The 16,986-nt window shown below is 42.3% G+C and overlaps 1 protein-coding gene across 2 annotated transcripts in view; it reads right to left on the bottom strand.

Annotated features, from left to right (window-relative positions):
* The window catches only part of LOC132893098 (phospholipid phosphatase 1), a 126,942-nt gene extending 110,198 nt beyond the window's left edge, over positions 1 to 16,744 (bottom strand). For both annotated transcript variants that reach the window (XM_060931884.1, XM_060931885.1), the window contains exon 1: positions 16,379 to 16,744. In XM_060931884.1, the coding sequence (XP_060787867.1) occupies positions 16,379 to 16,436 (58 nt within the window). In that variant the 5' untranslated portion in view covers positions 16,437 to 16,744. The remainder of the gene's footprint in view (positions 1 to 16,378) is intronic.
* Between the last annotated feature and the right edge of the window lie 242 nt (positions 16,745 to 16,986).

The raw sequence follows: 16,986 nt of genomic DNA, 5'->3' as shown, positions 1-16,986 counted from the left end.
TTCAAAAATCTATATCTCATCTTCTGTTTACTCAATTGTCATCAAACTTCATATGCAAACTCTTCATAGATCACCTGACATGTACGCCAAATTTTGTGCACTTTCGCCCCTGGGGGTGCGGGTTATGGCAGAAATGATATTGCAGCTTCTGATTTGTCAAACTTGGCAAGCAAACTCTTTACAAGACCCTTTTTGGGGCGCTTGCCATGGTCGACATCGCACGAAATTTGGCTCCTTTTTCTTAGACTCCCACCGCTACTGAGAACCAGAAGCCCAGATCCAGGCGGGCCTCAGGGCCTCTATAGCGCCCCCTAACTCATTATGATTTTGGCCTCCCGCATTAAGGTGCCTGGTTGCCATGTAGTTTGTAGTAGTGGCATGCCATTTGGTACGCATATGTATCTCACTAAGCCGGACAAAAATGTAATGCCAATGCATTAGCCACGCCCAACAGGAAGTAAGGTAATTTCACTTTTGTGCGAAATGCATGGCCACGAAAACGGCGCAACTCCTCCTAGACCGTTCATAGGAATGTCACCAAAATTGATACACATCATCTACAGACATGGCTGACAAAAGTTCCTAAATACGTTTCACGTAGAATAAACCGTTCAGAAGTTATACGTCAATCAATTTTCAATGCAAAATTTTACATGCTTAAAAATTCATAACATATCTTCAAATTGCTCAAAACTGCTCATACTTCACACGTAAATCACTCATTGGGCATCTGACATGTTACCCAATTTCTGTGATATTTCGCCACTGGGGGCGCTATTTTTGGGCAAAAAATCCAATCTTTCCTCAAATTTGGTCAAACTTCACGGCCACCCTCTTACTACCTCCCATGTCATGTACACCTCATTTTGGGAATTTTCGTCCATGGGGGGCGCTGTTTTTGGCCAACGCAATTGCTCCAAAACAGGTTTTTGGTAAATAATTCCATAATGCTTCTCCTTCACACCACTACCTTGTGATAGTACGTTGCTGTTGTAGACACTTATTTTTCCAACTCATAATCGCTCATGTGCAGCATAGCGCCACCTACTGACATGGGAGAAACCAAAAAATTTATTCTTCAAAAATCAATATCTCATCTTCTATTTCCTCAATCTTGATCAAACTTGATACGCACACTCGTAACAGGTCACCTGACATATGTGCCAAATTTTGTGAACTTTTGCCACTGGGGGCGCTGTTTTCAGGCAACAATTTATATCTCGGCTTCTGATTGGTCAAACTTGATCAAACTTTACAACACAACTCTTCATAGGTCCCTTGACATGTATACCAAATTTGGTGAACTTTCACCACTGGGGGCGCTCATTGCGCTGTAGCAGTTGCAGGAGAGGTGTTTACAATCATGAGGCACCAGGAGTATGTTGTTTTGGTTGCCTTAAACACACATGACTTGTGGACCACTGGGGGCGCTCATTGCACTGTAGCAGTTGCAGGAGAGGTGTTTACAATCATGAGGCACCAGGAGTATGTTGTTTTGGTTGCCTTAAACACACATGACTTGTGGGGAATGGGTAGGCAGTCGGGAGCAAGTGTTGTAGCGTTACATACAGACTAATAGATGTCTAACAGAAGACAATCCTATGTAGCAATAGCTTGGTGACTGATGAGGTAAATACATTAATTTGGTTGGGAAGCCATGGCATAAAATGTTCTGTCCATGACAACGTCTCAGCGCACCGTGTACTCTGTGTCCAATTCTGTGCTTTGTCACCATTGTGGGAGTAATGTCTCTTGCCAAAGAAGCTGTGGAAGGTACTTCGCGGGGACGCATGCCCCCGCCCCCCTTGGCAGCTGGCGCGAGGGCCCGTCGAGGCCGCTTGCGGCTTTAATTAGGGCCCGAGCCCTATGGGCGAAGGCCCTATTGTTCTTGTAAGAGTTCACTATTATTATTCTTCCGTCTTCTTCTTCTTCTTCTTCTTCTTCCGTCTTCTTCTTCTTCTTCTTCTTCTTTATTTTTCTCCGCTGTTGGGCCATTTTCGGGGCGCTTGCCATGGGCGAAAACGCACGAAATTTGGCACCAGTTCCGAGAATTGCCACCGCTACTCAGAACCAAAAGCCCAAACTTGGCCGGGGCTCAGGGCCTCTATAGCGCCCCCTAAGTCGTTGTGATTTTGGTCTCCCGCATTAAGGTGCCTGGTTGCCATGTAGTTTGTAGTAGTGGCATGCCATTTGGTTGGCATATGTATCGCACTAAGCCGGACAAAAATGTAATGCCAATGCATTAGCCACGCCCAACAGGAAGTGAGGGAATTTCACTTTTGTGCGAAATGCATGGCCTCGAAGACGGTGCAACTCCTCCTAGACCGTTCATAGGAATGTCACCAAAATTGATACACATCATCTACAGACATGGCTGACAAAAGTTACTAAATATGTTTCACGTAGCATAAACCGTTCAGAAGTTATACGTCAATCAATTTTCGATGCAAAATTTTACATGCTTAAAAATTCATAACAATCCATCTTATTGCTCAAAACTGCTCATACTTCACACGCAGATCACTCATTGGGCTTCTGACATGTTACCCAATTTCTGTGATATTTCGCCACTGGGGGCGCTATTTTTGGGCAAAAATTCCAATCTTTCCTCAAATTTGGTCAAACTTCACGGCCACCCTCTTACTACCTCCCATGTCATGTATACCACATTTTGGGAATTTTCGTCCATGGGGGGCGCTGTTTTTGGCCATCGCAATTGCTCCAACACGGGTTTTTGGTAAATTATTCCATAATGCTTTTCCTTCACACCACTACCTTGTGATAGTGCGTTGCTGTTGTAGACACTTATTTTTCCAACTCATAATCGCTCATGTACAGCATAGCGCCACCTACTGACATGGGAAAAACCAAAGAATTTATTCTTCAAAAATCTATATCTCATCTTCTATTTACTCAATTGTCATCAAACTTCATACACAAACTCTTCATAGCTCACCTGACATGTACGCCAAATTTTGTGCACTTTCGCCCCTGGGGGTGCTGGTTATGGCGGAAATGATATTGCAGCTTCTGATTTGTCAAACTTGGCAAGCAAACTCTTTACAAGACCCTTATTGGGGCGCTTGCCATGGTCGACAACGCACGAAATTTGGCTCCTTTTTCTTAGACTGCCACCGCTACTGAGAACCAGAAGCCCAGATCCAGGCGGGCCTCAGGGCCTCTATAGCGCCCCCTAACTCGTTGTGATTTTGGCCTCCTGCATTAAGGTGCCTGGTTGCCATGTAGTTTGTAGTAGTGGCATGCCGTTTGGTACGCATATGTATCTCACTAAGCCGGACAAAAATTTAATGCCAATGCATTAGCCACGCCCAACAGGAAGTGAGGTTATTTCACTTTTGTGCGAAATGCATGGCCACGAAGACGGCGCAACTCCTCCTGGACCGTTCATAGGAATGTCACCAAAATTGATACACATCATCTACAGACATGGCTGACAAAAGTTTCTAAATACGTTTCACGTCGGATAAACCGTTCAGAAGTTATACGTCTATCAATTTTCGATGCAAAATTTTCCATGCTTGAAAATTCATAACAAATCTTCTGATTGCTCAAAACTGCTCATTCTTCACACGCAAATCACTCATTGGGCTTCTGACATGTTACCCAATTTCTGTGATATTTCGCCACTGGGGGCGCTATTTTCTGGGCAAAAAATCCAATCTTTCCTCTAATTTGGTCAAACTTCACGGCCACCCTCTTACTACCTCCCATGTCATGTATACCACATTTTGGGAATTTTCGTCCATGGGGGGCGCTGTTTTTGGCCGACGCAATTGCTCCAAAACGGGTTTTTGGTAAATAATTCCATAGTGCTTTTCCTTCACTCCACTACCTTCTCATAGTACGTTGCTGTTGTGGACACTTATTTTTCCAACTCATAATCGCTCATGTACAGCATAGCGCCACCTACTGACATGGGAACAACCAAAAAATTTATTCTTCAAAAATCTATATCTCATCTTCTATTTACTCAATTGTCATCAAACTTCATACGCAAACTCTTTATAGCTCACCTGACATATGCGCCAAATTTTGTGCACTTTCGCCCCTGGGGGTGCTGGTTATGGCAAAAATGATATTGCAGCTTCTGATTTGTCAAACTTGGCAAGCAAACTCTTTACGGTATTTCGCGGGGATGCATGCCCCCGCCCCCCTTGGCCACTGGCGCGAGGGCCCGTCGAGGCCGCTTGCGGCTTTAATTAGGGCCCGAGCCCTATAGGGCGAAGGCCCTATTGTTCTTGTAAGAGTTCACTATTATTATTCTTCCGTCTTCTTCTTCTTCTTTATTTTTCTCCGCTGTTGGGCCATTTTCGGGGCGCTTGCCATGGGCGAAAACGCGCGAAATTTGGCACCACTTCCGAGAATTGCCACCGCTACTCAGAACCAAAAGCCCAAACTTGGCCGGGGCTCAGGGCCTCTATAGCGCCCCCTAAGTCGTTGTGATTTTGGCCTCCCGCATTAAGGTGCCTGGTTGCCATATAGTTTGTAGTAGTGGCATGCCATTTGGTATGCATATGTATCTCACTAAGCCGGACAAAAATGTAATGCCAATGCATTAGCCACGCCCAACAGGAAGTGAGGGAATTTCACTTTTGTGCGAAATGCATGGCCACGAAGACGGCGCAACTCCTCCTAGACCTTTCATAGGAATGTCACCAAAATTGATACACATCATCTACAGACATGACTGACAAAAGTTACTAAATACGTTTCACGTAGGATAAACCGTTCAGAAGTTATACGTCAATCAATTTTCACTTCAAAATTTTACATGCTAAAAAATTCATAACAAATCTTCTAATTGCTCAACACTGCTCATACTTCACAAGCTAATCACTCATTGGGCTTCTGACATGTTACCCAATTTCTGTGATATTTCGCCACTGGGGGCGCTATTTTTGGGCAAAAAATCCAATCTTTCCTCAAATTTGGTCAAACTTCACGGCCACCCTCTTACTACCTCCCATGTCATGTATACCACATTTTGGGAATTTTCGTAAATGGGGGGCGCTGTTTTTGGCCGACGCAATTTCTCCAAAACGGGTTTTTGGTAAATAATTCCATAATGCTTTCCCTTCACACCACTACCTTGTGATAGTACGTTGCTGTTGTGGACACTTATTTTTCCATCTCATAATCGCTCATGTTCAGCATAGCGCCACCTACTGACATGGGAAAAACCAAAAAATTTATTCTTCAAAAATCTATATCTCATCTTCTATTTACTCAATTGTCATCAAACTTCATACGCAAACTCTTCATAGCTCACCTGACATATACGCCAAATTTTGTGCACTTTCGCCCCTGGGGGTGCTGGTTATGGCAGAAATGATATTGCAGCTTCTGATTTGTCAGACTTGGCAAGCAAACTCTTTTCAAGACCCTTATTGGGGCGCTTGCCATGGTCGACAACGCACGAAATTTGGCTCCTTTTTCTTAGACTGCCACCGCTACTGAGAACCAGAAGCCCAGATCCAGGCGGGCCTCAGGGCCTCTATAGCGCCCCCTAAGTCGTTGTGATTTTGGCCTCCCGCATAAAGGTGCCTGGTTGCCATGTATTTTGTAGTAGTGGCATGCCATTTGGTACCCACATGTATCTCACTAAGCCGGACAAAAATGTAATGCCAATGCATTAGCCACGCCCAACAGGAAGTGAGGTAATTTCACTTTTGTGCGAAATGCATGGCCACGAAGACGGCGCAACTCCTCCTAGGCCGTTCATAGGAATGTCACCAAAATTGATAGTCATCATCTACAGACATGGCTGAGAAAAGTTCCTAAATACGTTTCACGTAGGATAAGCCGTTCAGAAGTTATACGTCAATCGATTTTCAATGCAAAATTTTACATGCTTAAAAATTCATAACAAATCTTCTAATTGGTCAAAACTGCTCATACTTCACACACAAATCACTCATTGGGCTTCTGACATGCTACCTAATTTCTGTGATATTTCGCCACTGGGGGCGCTATTTTTGGGCAAAAAATCCAATCTTTCCTCAAATTTGGTCAAACTTCACGGCCACCCTCTCACTACCTCCCATGTCATGTATACCTCATTTTGGGAATTTTCGTCCATGGGGGGCACTGTTTTTGGCCGACGCAATTGCTCCAAAACAGGTTTTTGGTAAATAATTCCATAATGCTTTTCCTTCACACCACTACCCTGTGATAGTACGTTGCTGTTGTAGACACTTAATTTTCCAACTCATAATCGCTCATGTACAGCATAGCGCCACCTACTGACATGGGAGAAACCAAAACATTTATTCTTCAAAAATCAATATCTCATCTTCTATTTACTCAATCTTGATCAAACTTGATACGCACACTCTTAACAGGTCACCTGACATATCTCCCAAATTTTGTGAACTTTTGCCACTGGGGGCGCTGTTTTCAGGCAACAATTTATATCTCGGCTTCTGATTGGTCAAACTTGATCAAACTTGAGACAACAACTCTTCATAGGTCCCTTGACATGTATACCAAATTTGGTGAACTTTCACCACTGGGGGCGCTCATTGCGCTGTAGAAGTTGCAGGAGAGGTGTTTACAATCATGGGGCACCAGGAGTATGTTGTTTTGGTTGCCTTAAACACACATGACTTGTGGGGAATGGGTAGGCAGTCGGGAGCAAGTGTTGCAGCGTTACATACAGACTAATAGATGTCTAACAGAAGACAATCCTATGTAGCTATAGCTTGGTGACTGATGAGGTAAATACATTCATTTGGTTGGGAAGCCATGGCATAAAATGTTCTGTCCATGACAACATCTCAGCGCACCGTGTACTCTGTGTCCAATTCTGTGCTTTGTCGCCATTGTGGGAGTAATGTCTCTTGCCGAAGACGCTGTGGAAGGTATTTCGCGGGGACGCATGCCCCCGCCCCCCTTGGCCGCTGGCGCGAGGGCCCGTCGAGGCCGCTTGCGGCTTTAATTATTCTTCTTCTTCCGTCTTCTTCTTCTTCTTTATTTTTCTCCGCTGTTGGGCCATTTTCGGGGTGCTTGCCATGGGCGAAAACGCACGAAATTTGGCACCAGTTCCGAGAATTGCCACCGCTACTCAGAACCAGAAGCCCAAACTTGGCCGGGGCTCGGGGCCTCTATAGCGCCCCCTAAGTCGTTGTGATTTTGGCCTCCCGCATTAAGGTGCCTGGGTGCCATGTAGTTTGTAGTAGTGGCATGCCATTTGGTACGCATATCTATCTCACTAAGCCGGACAAAAATGTAATGCCAATGCATTAGCCACGCCCAACAGGAAGTGAGGTAGTTTCACTTTTGTGCGAAATGCATGGCCACGAAGACGGCGCAACTCCTCCTAGACCGTTCTTAGGAATGTCACCAAAATTGATACACATCATCTACAGACATGGCTGACAAAAGTTACTAAATACGTTTCACGTAGGATAAACCGTTCAGAAGTTATACGTCAATCAATTTTCGATGCAAAATTTTACATGCTTAAAAATTCATAACAAATCTTCTGATTGCTCAAAACTGCTCATACTTCACACGCCAATCACTCATTGGGCTTCTGACATGTTACCCAATTTCTGTGATATTTCGCCACTGGGGGCGCTATTTTTGGGCAAAAATTCCAATCTTTCCTCAAATTTGGTCAAACTTCACGGCCACCCTCTTACTACCTCCCATGTCATGTATACCACATTTTGGAAATTTTCGTCCATGGGGGGCGCTGTTTTTGGCCGACACAATTGCTCCAAAACGGGTTTTTGGTAAATAATTCCATAATGCTTTTCCTTCACACCACTACCTTGTGATAGTACGTTGCTGTTGTAGACACTTATTTTTCCAACTCATAATCGCTCATGTACAGCATAGCGCCACCTACTGACATGGGAAAAACCAAAAAATTTATTCTTCAAAAATCTATATCTCATCTTCTATTTACTCAATTGTCATCAAACTTCATAAGCAAACTCTTCATAGCTCACCTGACATATACGCCAAATTTTGTGCGCTTTCGCCACTGGGGGCGCTATTTTTGGGCAAAAAATCCAATCTTTCCTCAAACTTGGTCAAGCTTCACGGCCACCCTCTTACTACCTCCCATGTCATGTATACCACATTTTGGGAATTTTCGTCCATGGGGGCCGCTGTTTTTGGCCGACGCAATTGCTCCAAAACCGGTTTTTGGTAAATACTTCCATAATGCTTTTCCTTCACACCACTACCTTGTGATAGTACGTTGCTGTTGTAGACACTTATTTTTCCAACTCATAATCGCTCATGTACAGCATAGCGCCACCTACTGACATGGGAAAAACCAAAAAATTTATTCTTCAAAAATCTATATCTCATCTTCTATTTACTCAATTGTCATCAAACTTCATACGCAAACTCTTCATAGCTGAACTGACATATACGCCAAATTTTGTGCACTTTCGCCCCTGGGGGTGCTGGTTATGGCAAAAATGATATTGCAGCTTCTGATTTGTCAAACTTGGCAAGCAAACTCTTTACAAGACCCTTATTGGGGCGCTTGCCATGGTCGACAACGCACGAAATTTGGCTCCTTTTTCTTAGACTGCCACCGCTACTGAGAACCAGAAGCCCAGATCCAGGCGGGCCTCAGGGCCTCTATAGCGCCCCCCGGGCACCGTACAGTGCGAGACCCTAGTGTTACCATGTGTCCAATTCTGTGCTTTGTCGCCATTGTGGGAGTAATGTCTCTTGCCGAAGAAGCTGTGGAAGTTATTTCGCGGGGACGCATGCCCCCGCCCCCCTTGGCCGCTGGCGCGAGGGCCCGTCGAGGCCGCTTGCGGCTTTAATTTTCTGTAAAGCTGCTTTGCGACAATGTCTATTGTTAAAAGTGCTATACAAATAAACTTGACAAATGAAGACTTACACAAGAATGAGGAAGAAGACAAGCAACAGACAATGTCATTGCAGAGAGAAGTTCGAGAAGAGCAAGCATACACAGATGAAGACTTACATAAGAATGAGGAAGAAGAGAAGCAACAGTTATTGCAAAAAGGAGCCCAACCTGAGAATGGAAACAAAAATCAATGGAGAAAGTTGCCAGTGGTATCAAAGAGGTTCACAATTACAGTGGACAGGAAGAAATGGCAAAAAATTGTTCCACTGCCAGGTTCAGCCAAACTGAGGCAACCATGAACCAATGTATTATACAACAGTCTCCGAAAGAAAAATCCATGTTGTACACTTGTGTTCAAGAGCCAGCATATCAAAACTCCTCACAGCCGAAAAATTAAGAGTCCATATTTAAACATCAGTGCAGTTTGTACATTCCCTTCCTGCAGGGCTAAATACTTCTTTAAAAGATAAAGGGAGCTAGTGGGAGACACCCTGGTTGAGATATTTCTGCTACAAAAAGGAGAAATAGCACACAAAACAAGTGAAAGACAATTCAGACCAGCAGCAAACATAAGAAGAGGGAGAACTGCAAGAGCTCTACATAAAGGAGTGAGCCAACTCTCCTTAAAAAAAAAGACCACCCATTGCTGAACTGATTTCAGGAAACATAGTCTGAATAAAAATATTTTGAAAGTGATTCATTCAGAGCTTCGAAAAAAGAAAATAATTCATGATGCATTCGTGGAGATGTACCTCACTCAAAATATTATGAAGGAATGTGACTTCAGCACTTTCAAGTTGACCCCTTTGGTTTACATATGTATACTGAAACAGGAAGAAACATAGTTGTGCAACACCTGAGAAAGAAGACCCCACTGACCTTATATCTGGATGCTACTGGTAATGTGTCCAAAGTTCCCGGTCACTAAAGTTATTGAATATTTTTCCCCAATAAAAAATTCCCCAAAATTATGCAAAAGCACATTTTTTTTCTCCAAAATAACTGTTGTAGTATAACCAACAGGAGACCTTTGATGTGTGCAGTGATTTTGGTGATACTACAGTGAATAGGAGTGAAGAATCTCTTGAATATTTTCATAGCATCTCTTGCACTTTTGAGATGGTCCTTGCGCACTCATCTCACAGTCGGCTGCACACAGAGACCAGTGTTATTAGCTCGGCGAACGACTCGTTTTGATTAAAATTAGGTTGTCACTCATTGTCTACCTTGGTACAGTAGGAAAGAAGCATCTATTGTGTTTTAACAATGTTTCGCTTAAGAGTTATTGATCCAGGAAGATTGACTCTGTGAATATATTTCCAACTTTACCGCAGTTCAACCCAAGCATGAAATAGAACTTGATTAAATCATGTAAATGAGCCATATTACTCAGTTCATTCTCCATATTACCCAGTTTATTCCCTATATTACCCTCTTTATTCTCTGCGTACCTCAACTATACTAGAGCGGCGGCTACAATTATCTACGATCCATAATTATAAACACCTTTTCAGATTTACCAATAAAAAACAATTTTACAAAGGTGAGTTTCAGTTACAACAGTTATTACTGGTGAATTAATCAACCGGAAGACCCCTCCTCACCCTTTGAGCTTGTCGTCTGATGACACAGCTCATTACCTGACATGGAATTTTTTTTAGCATGATCAGCAACTTGAGGAAAAACAGGACGTTATTGTCGCAGGTAAGCATGGTGGAAAGATCATGAACATGGTTTTACTTATGAAATTCACCGATATTTCATGATATCCTTGTTGAAACCTACTTTGTTTCTTATGCTTTCATTTGACAGTTGGCATTTTGTATCTAAACACGCGTTTGAGAAGTCACGTGGGCATCGATAATAGTGATCACTTTCACCGGTGTCCACCATTATCGACACCCTGCGAAATTAAGTGACATTTAAAACTGTTATGTATCGATCTTTGTGCAACATTGTTGAACTAGATGAAGTACTTTTAAAAAATAAAAGTGCTGTGATTTATAATAATTTTTATCTGATTCATAACAGAATGGAATGCTTATAGAGTATCTGGAATCCTATTGCAATAACTAGAATCAGACCAGAATTAAATTCCTAGCATATAAACAAGGATGAGAATGAAAAATATTTAAAAAGTCTGAAAAAAGATGGGGGGTTTGGGGGCTGCAGGCACCCAGCGAAGCCCAGGAGCACAGCCCCGGTGGGGGCCCAGGGGGCGGGAGCTAATGATTTTTGGCTATTTTTTTTACCCCCAAACCATTAATTTTATCAGCAAAAAGTTGCAATTTATTTGGAAATAAATTCCCCTTCTTGGTGGACTACCAGGTGAAAATGATTAATATGGTACAAGAGACTTGTTTTTAATCAATTCACATTTGATGATTTCAAAAAAATCAATGCACCTTTTGATATAAACGAGCTCTACAGTATTATATTTCTGCATTTTTGCTATTCATGTCTTTGAATACTCTAATCCTTTAAAATGAAGTGCAAACCAGAAAAAAGTTCTATCATATAATTCTCTTAAGCTTTCTTCTGATGTTATCATGGTAGCAGGAGGTCTTGCATATTAAGCAGGCAACATTCAACATCACTTATCACTTCCCTTTCAACTGTTGTGTGTACTAACTAGGTTTTATCTGGACAGGATGTTGTGTAATGTAATACATATACCATAGGGTCAATTTGAAGATCAAGATGGTGATTTTGAATTAAAGAACAGGCATGTACAATTGGCATAACATATTGGAATTTTTTTTTTAAATCAAAAACTATAAGTTCATCTTGGCCTAAAAAATTTGGGCAGACGCTCCCACGCGGCACATGCCAGCAATTCGCGCCCCCCCCCCCATGAAATGAGCAATAAGTAGGATAGTTATACATGGTATCATACAGTGGGGAAAACAAGTATTTGATCCCTTGCTGATTTTGTTGGTTTGGCCACTAATAAAGACTCGATCAGTCTGTAATATTAATGGTAGGTGTAGTCTAACATGCTGAGACAGAATATCACAAAGAAAATCAAGAAATCGACTTAAAGAATTTGTATTAATTTATTTGCATTTTATTGAGGAAAATAAGTATTTGAACCCTCTTGCCAAAAGGACTTAGTACTTTGTGGCAAACCCCTTATTAGCAAGCACAGAGGTCAGACGTTTTTTGTAGTTGATGACCAGGTTTCTGCACATATTAGGAGGAATTTTGGTCCACTCTTCTTTGCAAATGACCTCTAAATCATCAAGATTCCGTGGCTGTCGCTTGGCAACTCTGAGCTTCAGCTCTCCATAGATTTTCTATAGGATTCAGGTCCGGAGACTGGCTGGGCCACTCCATGACCTTGATATGTTTCTTCTTCAGCCATTCCTTGGTTGCCTTGGCTGTATGCTTTGGGTCATTATCCTGCTGGAAGACCCATCCACGACCCATTTTAAGCTTCCTGGCAGAGGGAAGGAGGTTTTCACTTAGGATTTTACGGTACATGGCTCCGTCCATCCTCCCATTGATACGGTGAAGTAGCCCTGTGGCCTGTGCAGAAAAACACCCCCAAAGCATAATGTTACCACCTCCATGCTTGACAGTGGGGATGGTGTTCTTGGGGTCATAAGCAGCATGTCTCTCCCTCCAGACACGACGGGTTGAACTGATGCCAAAGAGCTCAATTTTGGTCTCATCTGACCATAACACCTTCTCCCAGTCACTCTCCAAGTCATTCAGATGTTCATTGGCAAAGTTCAGGCGGGCCTGCACATGTGCTTTCTTAAGCAGGGGTACTTTGCGAGCACTGCAAGATGTTAGACCATTGCGGTATAAAGTGTTACCAACTGTTTGCTTGGTGACTGTGATCCCAGCTGCTTTAAGATCATCCACTAACTCTGCCCGTGTTGTATTAGGTCTATTTCTCACCGTTCTCATGATCCTGGAAACCCCACGAGGTGAGAACTTGTTTGGAGCCCCAGACCTAGGTCAATTGATGATCATGTTGTGAGTCTTGTACTTGCGCACAATTGCACCAACAGTTGTCACCTTAACGCCCAGCTTCTTGCTAATGGTTTTGTAGCCCATACCGGTCTTGTGCAGGTCTACAATCTTCTCCCTTAAATCCACAGAAAGCTCTTTAGTCTTTCCCATGTTGGAGAGTTTGAAGTCTGACAAACTGATTGATTCTGTGGCCAGGTGGTTTTTATACAAGTCATTAGTGATATCAGGTGTCTTCAATTTAGGTGACAAGGTAATTTGGAGAGTCTAACTTGTCTGTATTAACAAGAACTCTTGATGGTTACTAGGGGATCAAATACTTCTTTTTCTCAATAAAATACAAATAAATTAATATAGATATTTAAAAGTTATTTTCTGGATTTTCTTTTTGATATTCTGTCTCCACATGTTAGAATACACCTACCATTAAAATTACAGACTGATCAAGTCTTTCTTAGTGGGTAAACCAACAAAATCAGCAAGGGATCAAATACTTGTTTTCCCCACTGTACCTAAAATTTTATCAGAAATATAGATACGATACTATGATTCTCCCCAACATGCTACATTAGATAAGCTAACCCCATTTATAAAAGATACACACTTATGTATGACATGTATTTGATATATATGTGATATATATGATGTATATTTATACATTGTTACTTTACGGAAATCTTCAATAAGTTTGGTTTTTTCATGACAGCCTGTTGTAGACCTAAATATAATGCACATGAAATGAGACTACTCACTTCAACATGTATTTTACAATCATTTAAGCCACCATGGGCAATGCTGAAATCACTGTTGCAAACAGTACATCACGTGAAACTGTCATTATTTTTTACCCTTATTAGACAGGGATATTCTTTTGTGTAATCTGAGGTGAAGTGGGTTTTGTATTTTCGTTTTTTGGGGCGCGCGCTCTCTCTCTGCCATGACGATCCTGTAGGCTGCACTGACTGAACTGAAAACTTCGGTCCTCGAGAAAAGAGATAAAAGCCTGCCCACACTGAAAGCTGATTGGCTTATTTTGCTGAGTAACCCAATCAGGATGCTCTTTGTCGAGCATGCGCTACATGAACAGGCACACACGCAGTCTCTCTCGTGCTCCCCGTCATATGCACACATTCTAAGATGCACAATGCAGACATTAATGTTTCACGTGCATGCTCTTGCTTGCTTGCTCTAGATTCCGGGAGATATTATCCAATTTGCGGGCATCAGGGAGCCACTATCAATATGCGGGAGACTCCCAGAACTTCTGGGAGACTTGGCATGTCTGCGTTATAAGGTGACCACAGATCGTTAACCATACACCCCCCAGAAAATTTCTTTTTTATTCCATTCAGAATTTTTTTTTTTGCAGTTTGTTGTAAATATCTACCATATATTACAATATCAGTAGACAGTTTATATTTTTAGATGTAAAAATATAAAATTTTGTTTCGAGGAATGACATGCGACCTTTGACCTGGATTTTCATGTGGTTACAATGTCAATTGCCTGTTGACATTTACTGGTAAACTACAAAACTAGAAATTAATACAAACAACAACAAATGATTAACAAAATATGATCTATGAAAATACTTAGAAAGTGGGTAGAAAGTGGAACAAAAAGATTTTCTGACACAGGTTAAACATTATCAGTTCATTGTTTACAAACATTAGAATTACTTCCTCATTTACATAAGCACCAACATTGATATATTTATATAAGATATCTTGTACTAGGGCGGCACGGTGGTGTAGTGGTTAGCGCTGTCGCCTCACAGCAAGAAGGGTTCGAGCCCCGTGGCCGGCGAGGGCCTTTCTGTGTGGAGTTTGCATGTTCTCCCCGTGTCCGTGTGGGTTTGCTCAGGTTTCCCCCACAGTCCAAAGACATGCAGGTTAGGTTAACTGGTGACTCTAGGGCTACGTTTACACTAGACCGTATCTGTCTCGTTTTCTTCGCGGATGCACTGTCCGTTTACATTAACCCCCCTGAAAAAGCGGGGAAACGGGAATCCGCCAGCGTCCACGTATTCAATCTAGATCGTGTCTGGTCCGGTGCTGTGTAAACATTGAGAATACGCGAATACGCTGTGCTGAGCTCTAGCTGGCGTCTCATTGGACAACGTCACTGTGACATCCACCTTCCTGATTCGCTGGCGTTGGTCATGTGACGCGACTGCTGAAAAACGGCGCAGACTTCCGCCTTGTATCACCTTTCATTAAAGAGTATAAAAGTATGAAAATACTGCAAATACTGATGCAAATACTGCCCATTGTGTAGTTATGATTGTCTTTAGGCTTGCCATCCTTCCACTTGCAAGTAATAAGTGATATGCGCTGGGATCTCACACACAGCGGCTCAGTCCCGAATCGTGGCTTGTTCACTTCACTCGCGCGCTCTGTGAGCTGCGCAGGGCCGGAGTGCGCACCCTCCAGAGGGCACTCGCTGTTCAGGGCGGAGTGATTTGGAGCGCAGGATGCCTGCGGAGCCGAGCGTATCCGCGTATTGGTGTTGCTGTGTGCACGGCTAACGGTTTTAGTGTAAACGCGAATCGTTTTAAGAACGTTAATCTGATGATCCGCTGATTCGACGTAATGTAAACGTAGCCTAAATTGACTGTAGGTGTGAATGAGAGTGTGAATGGTTGTCTGTGTCTATGTGTCAGCCCTGTGATGACCTGGCGACTTGTCCAGGGTGTGCCCCGCCTTTCGCCCGTAGTCAGCTGGGATAGGCTCCAGCTTGCCTGCGACCCTGTAGAACAGGATAAAGCGGCTACAGATAATGAGATGAGAGAGATATTTTGTACTAAATATAAGTCTATGTAAAACAAATTTAAAATAAAAACTATGTTTTGTTAATACCATATACCATTTTTTAATACACAATCATCTGGATATTGATAATTGTGGAACGGTGTCGATAACTGTGGACAAAGATGTCAAACATTGTGGAACGGTGTCCCGTGATCTGATACGCTAAGTAATTGTGAATCAACGGTTTTTCTCCAATTGAAGGTTAAGTAATTATTCATGCAGAATTTACGTATTGAAAGTCTTTTCTACTTTTGCAATGGCCAAAAGACAGTTAAGGTGTCGATAATTGCAGCCGCCGCTCTATATTCAAACTATAGATTCAAACAGGAGTTTGAAGTTATCACGTTATAAAATGAAAAGTTTCACATTTTAACAATAGAAATGATCATGCAATAACGTAAAAATATGTCCACGTTATTAAATTATACTAGATTTTTTTTCTGGTGTGGCAACAATACGGTTCCGTAAGAAACAGCAATTTCACTTCCCTTTATGTCTGCGTATGAAGGAAATGTTATATTGCTTCTCTCATATGCGCAGTTCCCGGGTGGTTACTGTAATTACAATTATACACTAAGCCATATTTTATTTTATTTTATTTTTACAAGCTGGTACGTGCTGTATGCTACAGCGCCTAAAAATCTATTTTTCCAGACGAGCGGGGAAATATAGTTACTGTGTGCTGGGATGAGACTGAGCTACCGGAACGAGGTTGTCTCTGTACACTTACCAAGGACAACGCAGGTGGCATCCAAGAAAATGAAGAAGTACCCTTCTGTCTCGAACATCTTTCTTTCTACTCACCTTTCTTTGTCTGAAAAGCTAATCTTCTAAACCACTTTTTACAATAACAGTAACTAACTTACTTACTTCGAAGGCCGCAAAACACATTAGACAAAGTAAATGTTTCTTATTTTATATATAACTAAAAGTAGCTACATATTTCAACATTATGAGTTACAGACAAAGCCATCACGCGCTCACAGCCAATTACTGTTGCCTTACAAATCGTCCCACATTACCGCTATCCGTTCAGTCATCATCGCCCGCCTGGGAGTGTGCATTCGCATACTACCGCACTAACTAGTACATCAATCCTTCTGTGGCATACTATTATGCCATACTATTTAGCATGATAGTATGCTGCTTCGGAGCGAGCAATCTCTTAAGCTCCGCCCCTTTCAAAGCGGAAAACATGAGTCCAGTATTAACCCCTTCAGGTCCTGTAACCTTGATGCAGCGTACAGTGGTGCTTGAAAGTTTGTGGACCCTTTAGAATCTTCTATATTTCTGCATAAATATGACCTAAAACATCATCAGATTTTCACACAAGTCCTA

Source organism: Neoarius graeffei, chromosome 10, assembly GCF_027579695.1.
Source record: "Neoarius graeffei isolate fNeoGra1 chromosome 10, fNeoGra1.pri, whole genome shotgun sequence".
Classification (NCBI taxonomy): Eukaryota; Metazoa; Chordata; class Actinopteri; order Siluriformes; family Ariidae; genus Neoarius; species Neoarius graeffei.
This window is presented reverse-complemented; position numbering and strand designations above follow the sequence as displayed.